Source organism: Cynocephalus volans, chromosome 4 (assembly GCF_027409185.1).
Source record: "Cynocephalus volans isolate mCynVol1 chromosome 4, mCynVol1.pri, whole genome shotgun sequence".
Lineage (NCBI taxonomy): Eukaryota > Metazoa > Chordata > Mammalia > Dermoptera > Cynocephalidae > Cynocephalus > Cynocephalus volans.
The window spans coordinates 50,627,188-50,640,512 of NC_084463.1; the positions used below are offsets into that span (position 1 = coordinate 50,627,188).

The 13,325-nt window shown below is 41.5% G+C and overlaps 1 protein-coding gene across 1 annotated transcript in view; it reads right to left on the reverse strand.

Moving 5' to 3' along the window:
• LOC134376775 (death-inducer obliterator 1-like) overlaps positions 1 to 13,325 on the reverse strand; it is a 130,137-nt gene that overhangs the window by 23,268 nt on the left and 93,544 nt on the right. The window contains 4 exon segments of the mRNA XM_063095301.1: positions 2,896 to 3,096; positions 5,224 to 5,545; positions 6,480 to 7,317; positions 9,315 to 9,480. Of these exon segments, the coding sequence (XP_062951371.1) occupies positions 2,896 to 3,096; positions 5,224 to 5,545; positions 6,480 to 7,315 (1,359 nt within the window). The 5' untranslated portion in view covers positions 7,316 to 7,317; positions 9,315 to 9,480.

The following is a 13,325-nucleotide window of genomic DNA, read 5'->3' on the forward strand; positions in this document are numbered from 1 at the left end:
TCTTTGTCAGTTCTATGATTCAAAATGACCAACCTTAAAAATTAAGTCACCTAAAAGTTACATAAGCATTTGAAAATAATCAAGCAAACTCTCCAAACAGTACAAGTTAACACTTTCCTTGTCATAAATGTAACGTCAATCTGAGCCGCAGGACAGGCCTGGACAAGAACCTGTGATTTCCAGCCATCCCTGAATTCTCCCCAAATTCCACAGAGTACCAAAACAGGACAACCTTGGCAGAGGCCAAGGGCAGCTTCCTCTAGCTGGAAGCAGGCCATGCCTGGAGTCCTTGGCATGAACTGAGGGCAGCATCTCCTGCCTAGAAGCAGGCATGGAGCACAACAAAACACCATTTCCACGTGGGTGGGCCACCACAACCACTACCACAGCCACGGCTGCTGCAAAAGCAGTTCAAGACCACCACAGTAACACAGCTGTCATGCAGGCAGCCTACCAGATACCTGATTGCATTGACACAAGGAAAGCCACCAGTGGAGTCTAGAAAAAGAAAAGTACATCCCTCTCTTCAAAGCCCACTCCAGAGTAACAGAAGAAGCAGCAACTATTCTCTAACAGACGACCAGACATCAACATAGAGATACTAGAAATATGAAAATCCAAGAAAATATGACACCACAAAAAGAATACAGTAACTCAGAAATACCAGACTCTATATAGCAAGAAACCCATGCAAGGACCTAAGGGGAATTATGAGCAACAATCTCAAAGGAACTCACTGAGCTAAGAGAAGACTCAGACAACATAAAGAAATGAGAAAGAAAATCTAAGATATAAGGGTGGAAATTTACAAAGAGACTAATACTTTACAAAAGAATGACCAGAACTCATGGAACTGATTCACTCAACGAAATAATACAACCAATAGCCTTAAGCAGGAAGATGGAACAAGCAGAAGAAATAATTTCTCATCTTGAAGATGGACTTTTTAAAATTACCCAGGCAGGGAGAGGAAAAAAAAAAAAAAGAAAAGAAATGAAATGAAAAAAAGAATTTTTGAAAAGGAAGAAAATCTAAGAGAGCTAGCAGCCAACCTTAAGCACACAAAAATTCAAATCATGGGTGTTCCAGAAGAGGAGGAGAAATGAAAAGGCATGGAAAACCTATCCAATGAAATAGTAATGGTAAACTTCCCAGGAACAGGGAGAGACATGGACCTCCAGACCCAGGAAGCTCAAAGATCCCCAAACAGATTCACCCCAATAATCCTCTCCAAGACACACAATAGCCAAACTGGCAAAGCTCAAAGACAAAGACAATATTTTAAAAGAAGCAAAAGAAAAGCATCAAGTCACCTTATAGGGAGGCCTTATCAGACTAACAGCAGACTTTTCAACAGTAACTCTGTAGGACAGAAGGAAGTGGGATGACATATTGAAAATACTAAAAGAAATAAACTGCCAGCCAAGCACACCATATCCAGCAAGGCTATCCCTCAGAAATGAGAGACAAATAGTGTATTTTCCAGACAAAAATGGTGGGAGTTTATCACCACATCACCAGCCCTGTAAGAAATCCTCAAGGGAGTCCTACAGCAGCAATCCAAAAAATGGTAATCACCCATCTTACTAGCCATAGTTCTGTCCAAAATGCTTCTTACAAAATTCAGTTTTGGTAGGTGGTGTGCTTCTAGGAATTTATTCATTTCACCTAGATGATCTAATTTGTTGACCAACAATTATTCATAGTATTCTCTTATAACCCTTTTGATTTCTGTCAATTTTGTTGTAGTGACCCCTCTTTCTTGTCTGATTTTAGTTATTTGAGTTTTCTCTCTTTTTTCTTGGTCCATTTAGATAAAGGTTTGCCAATTTCGTGGATCTCATCAAAGTACCAACATTTAGTTTCATTGATTTTCCCTATACTTTTGTCTATATTGTTTCTTTTTTCTATGCTCTAATTTTTATTATTTACATTCTTTGCTAGGTCTGGGCTTAGTTTGCTCTTCATTTTCTAGTTTCCTGAGGGGCAAAGGTGATTGCTGATTTGAGATCTTTCTTTTTTACTAATATATGCATTTACATTAAATAAATTTCTCTTTTAGCAAAAAATAAAACAGAAGGAGTAGATAAGAAAAAACTGGTAAACTATGGAGACAGTAAAAAGATCAGAGATAATGGAGGAGAAATGGATGAATAGGCAGAGCAGAGAGGATTTCAGGGCAATGAAAGTCTGCAACAGTAAGTACCACAGTAGATACATATCATTAAACATCTGTCCACACCCACAGAATACACAAAAAACTGTGAACTCTAATGTAAACTATGGTCTTTGGATAATAATGTGTAAATCCGTTTCATTAATTGTAACAAATGTACCACTTTGTTGGGCAATGTTGATAATGGGACAGGTTACACATGTGTGGGTCAGGGATATAAGTGGGAAATCTCTCTACTTCCTGCTCAATATTGCTGTGAACCTAAAACTGCTCAAAAAGTAAAGTCTATTAAAAAATAAAAATAATAAACAAACAATCTTGGGAGTGAGGTCTCAAATGAAGAACGTAGCCTTGTCCAGAGCTCACCTCCCTCCCAACTGCCGTGTGTGTCTACTCTCTATACAAACTCGGTCGGGTGACTACCAACTCTTTTTTCAAGACTGCTGCCAGTGTCCTGAAGTCTTATGTTCTCCAGGCAGCAGTGAGTTGCCTGCCTTTGCTTCACTTCATTTACATGACTGAATTTCAGCTAATGGGTAATAAAAAACAAATACACGGAAAAGGTGGAAGGCAAAAGTAAAGGTGATACTATCTGCAGTACGTCTGTACCTGCTGTCCCCTACATTCTGCAGATAAATAAAAAAATAAGTATCAAGGAGAAAACAATTTTACACAAATTTTGCTCCAACTGTTCAAGTGGCTGGTCTTATTCAGCTTACCTGTGGAAGATGGAGGTTTTCTAGCTTCATGTTGATCTTTTCCTTACATTTTGGCTTCTGTTCTTTGCCTGAACTTAGGCATTTCATAGTAGCTGCACCATCTGTAAGAATACCGTCCTTGCTGCAGTAGGCCAAGTTGGACTGCACCACACTGGAGCACCCAAGGCGGGTACACCTGGAGGTGCCCAGAGCCTCTACCACCTGCAGAGCAAAACAGGGAGCTTCAGACAGTGTGCTTGCCAATTTCAACATTAAAATGCTGTGTAAAATCACTATGTAGAATACCAAGCTCACTGTTTTAAATGAAGAGATACCAACAGTATTTTTAATATGAATAAAACCTTATTTTATTTATCCAAACTGCATGAATGTATTTCCCTGAGGCAAGGCATTCACATTTTGACTGTCCTTCACATCATCTGTGGTGGGCAGAACTCTAAAGTGACCCTCAGGACTCCGGCCCCTGGTACATGTCCTCTGTATAATTCCCTCCCCCTTGAGTGTGAGCAAGGTCCATGGACATGATGAGATTTCATATCCACAATCAGCTTCTGCTACAGGGCAATTGTGCAGAGATGTAATCGAGGCCTCAAACGAGATGACCAGAAAGGGCCTGACTTCATCAGGCAAAAACCCTTAAGAAAAACTGGCCTTTTCTGAAGAGAGGAGACTCTATTGCTGATTGTGAAATAAGCTGCCCTGTTTTGAGAGGGACAACCAAGGTTAGGATCTGAGTAAGGCTGCCAGATAATATACAGGACACACAACTAAATCTGAACTTCACATAAACAAAAAACATTATATAAGTATGCCACAAAAATTGCATGGGACATACTTATATACTGAACAACATGAGGGCTTCTGGGCTTCTGGAAGGGTATCTTTCCCCTGTTGAGCCTCTGATTGACTGCAGTCCTGTTAAGACCCTGAGCAGAGGGTCCAGCTAAGCCATACTCGGGCTTGAGAACTACGGAAACCGAGACCATAAATATGTGTTGTTCTAAGCTAAGTTTGTGGTAGTGTGTTATGCAGTCACAGAAACCTAATACAGCACAAGAAGTACACTTGGTTGCTTCTGCTTTGATGGTCAAGACTAAATACACATGAATGTGTCCCTCAAATGTACTTACGTGAAAACTTATTTCTCAAATTAAATAACATAGTTATTTTTCCTCCATAGAATCTATTTTACTTAGAATAAAATTTTATATAGGCTTAAGTCAAAGACATTGACAATAAAGACATGAAATAGATAATTTTCCTATTAATTTTCTTAATGATTCTGATATTAACAGTAATGTCATATTTCCATTTAGTCACTCTTAATACTTTCATAGCACATTTATTTAAATGGCTCAGTCCGGGCCGAGCCCGTGGTGCATTCGGGAGAGTGCGGCGCTGGGAGCGCGGTGACACTCCCACCGCGGGTTCAGATCCTATATAGGAATGGCCGGTGCACTCACCGGCTGAGTGCCGGTCACGAAAAAGGCAAAAAAAAATAAATAAATAAAAAATAAAATAAATGGCTCAGTCCTTGCACTTCCACCTTGCAGCTAACACAGTGCAAGAGTGTTCATAAGGCAGAGATACTTCAAGACACAGCAACCTCAAAGCCTCCTGGTCAGTTGGCCTCTGTTAGAAGACAAGCTGCCAGGGTAGGGCTAGGCCAGGGACTCAGGAAGACCCAGAAAGAAACATGCTCTGAGTCAGGCCACCTCGTGGGCACTGGAATGGAGATTATGACAGCATGTGACAGCTCTCAACAGCAGAAGCTAACATATGTGGGAAAAATGATAAACAATCACAGTCCCAGAGGGGCATAAAAACCAGGTGGGAAGGAGAGTCAAGTAAAGAGCCACAAGACAGAGAAATGATACAATGAGCACAAGAACTAGTGAGGGTCGGACTGATGCAAGCCCCACCACCTCTCAGGGTTTCCCACACTGAGATGGCACAAGAACCACAAGGCAGCTCGAGATGGTGTGTGTGGGGTCCAGACAGAGGGGCACATGCACCTAAGCAATTGAAAAACAATGCTGCTGATACACATAAAATATGTAAGTAACATCAAGAACATGGAAATAAAAGTGAATTAAAAATTAAGTCCACAACAGCACACGAGGTAGGTACAGATGCTTGTCCAGATGGTGTGGGCAGGAGACAGGGGCAGAGCTCGGGAGGCCCCACCCCAGATGCAGCACCCGTCCTGGTAGAAATTAGCTTATTCCAAGACAGAAACTTTTCTAGCCTTGATATTTCTACCAATAGCAAGTCTGGAACCCATAAGTTCATCCCCTTAATGTTTACCTCAGTAGCCAAAATACTCACAGGCTGGCAAAGCTTGAGTTTTTTCTTTCTGCTTGGATTTGCTGCTTTCTCAACTCTCCTCTTTATATTTTGGTCTTCACTAGATTTTTGCTCCACTGTTCCTATACTGGTAAAATCTGTGTCATCAGCATCTGCAGGTCTAAATTTAGTTTCCCGATGATCTGTGGTTTCTGCATTAGTCTCATCCTGCACTTGGAGAACGGTGCAGTTTGGGCAGATATAATCTTCGCTATTCCTTTCCAGAAGCCTTCCTCGAGCCTGAGAAGCGCCCCTACAATAGCCATGAAACCATTCTTCACATCGGTCACAGCAACTCATAAACCTGAAATCATAAAAGTGATACTAGGAATGGGACGTGAGGAACAAACACTCATTTTTTGACAAATCAAGAAGTCTAATAGGTTTTAACATTCTATTGCTTAGAAAATGCAAATATAGGGCCGACCCCGTGGCGCACTTAGGAGAGTGTGGCGTTGGGAGCGCAGCAGTGCTCCCGCCCGCGGGTTCGGATCCTATATAAGGATGGCCGGTGCACTGCTCACTGGCTGAGCGCAGTGCGGCCGGTCACAAAGACAAAAAAAAAAGAAAAAAAAAAAAAAAGAAAATGCAAATATACAGAAAAGTACAGAGAACAGAACAAAGAACACATATGTCCCTCTCATGATTTTCCTAACACTCAACTAAATTTCTTTATCCTTTTTTGGCTGGAGTGAGCTATAGGCTTTCAAGGCATTGGACCCTAACTACTTCAGTAAACGTCTCCTCAAAATAGCAATGATGCCTTTGTCCCACCAACAAGCCAACAGAGATTCCTTAACACCAAAGTCTAGTGAAGACTCTGAGCTGCCCCCATGTCCACACTGGGGTTAAACCAGTCTGCACCTGGCCCTCTGCTGTCTCCCAAGGAACAGTCTAGGGGAGTACTCTGACAGATTCCTGGGACCATGTGTGGTCTACTCGGCAGCCACTGGCTGGATGTGGCTGGGTGGGGGACAGGGGCTTCTCACCTCCTCCCATGCTCACCACTTTGACTGTAAACAGCCACATGTCCGGTGGCTACCACAGGGGAGGGGTGGCTCTAGGCAGGCCTTTCATTCCTTTTTTGATAATGATAAGTTCGTCTTTTTTGAGTGAAAAAATTATTCATCCAGCCTAGCTTTGCAACATTTAAAATCAAAACAAATTTAAACACTATTTTCATCACCCGGATTTCTTTTAAAGCTGGGACAGCCCATCCCTGTCTTCCCATGACCTGCCTGTTGTTGTGAGGCTGGAGACACATGTGGTCCAGGGTGTTGGGGTTGTGCAGCTCACAGTCAGGCTTAGTCGTGCCCGAGTACCTGCTCTATTCACCTTTAACTTGCTGAGCTGCTAACCTCTCCCGCTGACTCTCTTGATCATTGGTCACTGCCTGGGACACAACCCTCTGGACAGTCTCTGGCTCTTGCTTGCTGGGCAGAGCATTCTCAACAGCAGTGCCTGCCTCGACATGCACGGTTTCCGTGGGATTCTCCTCCCGACGCTTCTTTCTCAGGTGATTCTGGATGCATTTCAGGGGCCTGTCAGGTGGCTCTTGCTCTTGCTTTCTCCATAGGCGATTCTGAAACTGCTTCCAAGTCAGGCCATCACTGTCATTGTCGGAGGTGTCCTCCTTGTCCTCTCCTCCTGTGGCCTTTCCAGAAGAGGCAGGTCGCTCCTGTACACTCAAGGAACCAGAGTGGGGGCCACTTTTCATCTCAGAGGTACTTCCTACGCTCCCTTCCAAGGCAGTTTCAACATCTGGCACTGGACAAGACGTTGGCTCACTGGAATCCGCAAGGGAGACAGGAACATTCTGTCTTCCTTGGTGCTGAGCTGCTGTAAGGAATTCCTCCACCCGCTCGGTGCGCTGTGGCTGCCTCCCAGTGCGTCCCAGGGCCAGGCTGTGCTGCCGTGGGGGCTGCTGCCCCAGCGAGCCTGCCTCCATGTCTCCCATACCCTCTCGCTTAGCAACAGTGGTTCTTCCAAATCCCCGGGTTTTGCTAAAGCCTTTCCTTGTGGGTTTGATAGTCTCAGGTGCCTCCGCACTGCTCAGGTCACCTTTATCTTCCATACCTAATGAGAAAATGTCATCACATCATTAGCAGCAAGCCACTGAATGAAAAGATCACACAAACTCAACCACACACAGGAGGGAGCAATGTAAATAAGAGGACATGGAACCATCCACCTTCTATCTACAAGACATGGAGCAGTGCAGCAGTCAGTCCTGTTAATCAGTGTTTCATGAAGTGTGGCATGTGAGATGATTTCAAGAGACTCATTAAGGAAACTTTAATTAGTTACATATCTAATGTTTAGCAGGAAAAGATAGTCAGCAAGTCAAATGTGTCCTGCTGCCATTTACCTGCTTAGGACAAGGCTTTACAGAACATGGAGCAGGGAACATAGGAAGTAAGCACCAGCGTGAGTGGGGTAAGGACACGATCACAAGAGCGAGGTTGACAACCCACAAGGGAACTGGCCATGTCCACCCTGGGCTCTGGAGCCCTAGGCTGCTGACCACCCCCTGCTGGAGACCATGTGGAGGGGAGGAGCTCAGCGGAGCCCAGCTTTCAGCCACCCCCACCCAGGCCCAGGAGGGACACTGCCGTGGACCCTCCACAGCAGCCCTGACTCTAGCTACTTCTCAGTGACCCTCCTGGATGCCAAGTGGGAGGAGGACCACCCTGATTCCACATGGTTCAGAGACATGAAACGGGCCTTGTTTTACTCCACTGAGTTTTATGGATATTGTCCGCAGCGACAGATAACTTTAGACACTTAGAAAACACTGACCTAGACGATAGCTTTAAGGTATACCATTCTTCTCTGTTTTTTTCTTTCTAAAAGATTGTAAAGGGTCATGTTTGTGAAACTTTTACTCTTGTTTAAATCAACAAAACCTGAAAAAGACAGTACCATGAGAATTATTTTCCAAGCTGTGCAGGCTTTAATCACATTTAAATGCTAATTATGACTGGTTTATGCCATATTCCATCTGACGGAAAGGACAGTTATAAAATGAAAACCTTAAAATATATAAATAACACAAACTTTAAGATCACTTGCAACCTCTTTTTTTTTTTTGCTTCTGTCTAAATGCTGTCACTTCCCAGTTTCCTGTCTAGCTGTAGGTGCTGCCTGACTGCAAACCTGACCCACACACTCCTTGGTCACTCAGAAACCGCTGAGGGGAGAAGCAAACCCTTTCCTTCCTCCCCCAACACAGCTGAACTAAACCGGTCGCCAAAGTGACCCAGCATCACTGTGGAAACCCCAGACCCCCCAGAGCGTGCACAGGAACTTCCATGATGGTGGCAAACATAAAGGGGGGCTTCCCATGCCAGCTGGGGATCCCAAACAAGTCACACTGAGCTGGTCTCATCCAGGAGGCAAAACTGCCCTCAAAAGTTGTGGGTTTTAAATGTGAGAAATAACATGAAATGCAGAGACCTGCTCCTTATAAATATATACAGCAGAGCAGTTGTTATATTACAGTATTAACTTATAATTACAATATAATCATATACTAAATCATAATTGCTTCCTCATTCTCTCTATAAATTTTACTTTTTTGAAAAAAAAATTTTCTGCTTCCACAAATCATCAAATTTGCAGCAAATTTGATAGACATCTTGAAAGTGGGTCAAGTTTCAATTTTCAAACAACACTTTGAATTTCTACTAAACACACAGCCTGAGGGGCCTTCACCAACGAGGCATGTGGATGCAGTCCCCCCACCACTGCAACCTGCCTCCGTGGGGATGGCTTCCTGCAGGAAGAATAAAGGAACACTGTGAATCAAATATTCGTTTGTTTGTTTTTGCTTTTTGGGTGGCTGGCCAATAAGGGGATCCAAACCCTTGACTTCGGTGTTAGCACCTGAATCTAATACTCTCAAATAATTAAACACAACTAAAAATTTCAGGCTAAAGTTTAGAATATTTCAAATAAACATGAATGGTACATTAAATCAGTTTATTTACACATATTGCCACTTTAGAAATGCTAAATACAAACTTATTAAGTTAAAATTTAATTGCCACTGTTTAACACTATTGATACTTTACCTGCCCAACACTGAAAACTTGGACAATTTTTCTCCTGGAATCAGAAATACAACAAAAAACCTGGCCGATGAAATCTTCTGGTCCAAGTAGACAACCGGGCCTCACATCACTGTTGTCAGTCACTGTTCACAAGTAACAGGATTCATGTTTTCAACAACTCAAATATCTAGAGACAAAACAAAAAAACAAAAAATTACAGCTCTTAAATACCTGTAACTAAAACCACATATCAGTAGTTTTAAAATAAAAAGGCACCAAAATTTGAGTGATCGTATATTTGAGTGTACATTATGTCACCCACAAGACACCCAGGGAGTTAGAAAACAAAAAAGCATACAACACCCTCTCCTTTAAGGACTTATACACAGAAAAGCATATATTATCACTACACTCTGAGCGAAGGTTCTAGGACAGCCCAGGAAGGAGAGGCCAGTCTTGGACTCCCCCAGGGGAGGCTGGCAGAGGTGCAGAAGATGAGGGCTCAGAGATCAGCCATCCAGCATCAGCTTCTTCCCGGGTATGAGCCTGGTCTTGGGATAAACCCAGCTCAATAAAACCCAACGCACAGCAGAGAAACGTGAACAAAATGTGAAAAGGGTGAACAAAATTATATATGAATTTAATTATTCAAAAATTCTCAATATTGTCACTATATCATCATTTTAATTAAAAACCTAAGAAAATTTTTAGAAGACTAGTGTTCATGATTACTGAACACCAACATTCCACAGTTCACCTAAGTGTACTTAAAAAACATTTCTCCTTGTAGATCCTCTCAATAACCACATCCTAAACATTCACTCGACAGGCCTTTATTTCCAGCTAGGACCTAAATTTCTACTTTTTCTAGCACATCTGCCCGAGAGCCCACCCTCCTGAGCAGTGCTTACCACCTCCTACCTTCTCACCTGCTCGAGCTGCCCCTCTAACTGTGGTCTCCCAGGTGACCTCGGAACAGAGAGGCAAACATTCCGCCTCATCCTTTTAAAGAGACAGTGACCATTTAGACTTCAGAGTTCACCAACTAGCCCAATGACATCATCATGGTCACATAATCTCTTCAATGAAGTAAACCTACCCTTAAAATGATTGTTTTAAGAATTCAGAAACTATTTGGAAATACACTTTTATATTTCACAATACTGAACATTTATAAAAGCAAAGAAATTGATATGTTCTCAGGAATGAAAAACCATTTTAAAAAATTCAATTTATTAGTTAATCTGAAAAATAAACATGTTTCTGGATTTGATTTGAGTTCTGAATAATAAGTCAGAAAAAAATGTAGTTATTTCAGTTAAGTACAATGACATAAAGGACATACTTAGAATAGCATAGACCATTTTAAACATGCAAAATTGATTTTTCATAATTTCTTCAACACAAAAAAATCTAATATGAAATTTCACTTAGCTTGAGAAATAAAAACATGAATATCAAGTCAAAATTTTTTTTAAAAATTGTTAAATATCCAACACAACTCAGAATTACTACATTACTTTGCAAAGTACCCAGCACATTACACGGGTAATGTGGTCAAACACATATTAATAAAAAAAATTTTATTCCAGAAAGGAAGAGAAAAGTGGGCATCTCTGAAACTCGGAAAGTAAACTGTAGGGTAACACTGAATGTACTGAACTTATAAGTTATTTTTCTAAGCACACATTTTATCTCAGCTAAAAACTCCATTTCCTACTAACTCAAGAAGTCAGGATAACGCTACGAAATCTTGGGTTAAAAAATAAATATATATTTGTGCATGTGTAATATGTATATGTATATATAAGTATTATGTATACATATGCCAACCTTTCTTAATAGGTCTGTTAACAACAAAGCCTGAAACAAAAAGGCTGAAAAGTGACAATTCAAGCAAGGACATGTGGCTGATCTTCACACTTCAGCTCTCAAACTTTTTCTCAGGGCTCCTTTATACTCTTAAAAGTTGAGGACCACAAAGAGCTTTGTTTAAGGGGTCTTCAAAAAGCTGATGGAAAGATTACCATTACCTTTTAATTCTATTTTTCCATGAACTGTTAAATCACTCTCATATATTCATTGATATTTCCTAAATTTTAAATATTAAAAAATAAACCCATTATACATGCACACTTTTTAAATAAAAAAGTAACGTTATCTCTAAAATAATTAGAGCCACAGTGGCATTGTTTTATATTTTTGCAAATCTCTGTCTTAATAAAGGACAGTGGGACTTCCAGTCTCCTTCTGCAGTCAGTCCACATATTCTGTGGGTGAAAAAATGAGAGAAAACCCTGCCTCATACAGATGTCATTAAGAATGGAGGAGCATTTTACAATATTTTCACATAATTATGGATGTTCTTTGATACTATACCAAATCTTAACAAGTAGTAGTTTCATAAAAGTTTGCCGCAACATGGAAACTGAAACCATATGAATGAACTTTTCACGCTTTCCTAAACTAAAACCCACTGTTTTGCACTTTAAACATATCTTTTACTCGTGTGTCGGTCATCTGGAAACAATGGTTCATCAAGTTTTGGGCAGAGACACCAAATGTCAACACATTTCATTAGATGATGTATTAGTCTGTTTTGTGTTGCTTATAACAGAATTACCTGAGATTGGGTAATTTATAAAGGAGAGGTTTATTTGGCTTACGATTCTGGGACAGCTGTGTTTGGCATGGGCCTTCAGACTGCTTCTACTCATGGCAGAAATGCTGCAGGCAGCTGGCGGGTACAAGCAGATCACATGGTGAGAGAGGAAGCAAGAGAGAGAGAAGCGAGAGAGAGGAGGTGCCAGGGTATTTTAAACAACTGGCACCTACCAGAGAGAGAACTCACTCATTTATCCCCCCTCCCCCAGAGAGAGCACAAATCCATTCATGAGGGATCCACCCCCACGACTCAATCAGTTTCCAACATTGCCACATTGGGGATCAAAATTCCACGAGTTTTGGAGGGAACAACACATACAAACTCCATCAGATGGTATTAAAAAAACACGTTTGTTAATGTCACTTCCAACATCCTCAGAAGTCTTATTTACTGGGAAGACATCATCAAAGTCATGATGGCAGATACAAATTTTCCAGAACTCTAATTTTTGCATGAAAGCTTGAACTGTATCATTAGTAGCAAATACTGTCCATTGCTTTCCTTGAGACTCACGTCATTCATTTTGGGGAAAAGACTTATCAAATAGAGTTGGGAAAGTGCCGTCTGTCTGCTGTCATGCCCAGGAGGGCTGGCTTCCCTGAGATGTACCTGAGAAGCTCAGGACTCAGCCAGTCCCACCAGAGCCTTCCTGGAAATGCCATCCCGGATACAGCAGATGTCCTGTATACTTGTCCCTTCATCACAGGGACAGGTGAAAAGACGTCTATCTGAGGGTTGAGACTTACTAAAATTAATATTTACTGCTTCATCAAAAACGCCCAGAAGGGAAACCGGCATATTTTAACCACCCAGTGCATGGTGGGGAAGAGCACAATGCACCTGCGCTCTGATCCGCCTCTGCATCACAGTGCACATGTCAGCTCACAGTGCCCAGCTGCTGCTGTACACCTAGTTTTGACCTCTCAGGCCCAGAAAGGGTTTGGGGGACTCCCAGGGGTCTGTGGAACACACCTGGAGAGCCTTTGTAATCTGCAATTTCTACTAGTTTGAAAATTCCTTGGATATGTGCATAGCAGCGGTACATATCCACACTTCAGGTATCAGAAGAAACTTTAAACACTTTTTTCCACAAGAGTGTTCTACAACAACCTCTAGATTTTCCCTTCAGATCCCCCAACTCATCAAAATGTTAAGCTGCCAGAAGTGAATTTCTTAAAAACTAAAGAAAAAAAATAGCCTCCCAAAATGTTGTTACTTAAAAACAACTATAAGTATTAGGATACATAACTTTATAACCATTATAAATGTTAATGCTCAACTTGTAATACTCAAAAATCTGCTTGAAGTAAATAACTGAAGCATACTTATTTAAAGATGTGCAGTTCCACAAACTCTCCTTTAACAAC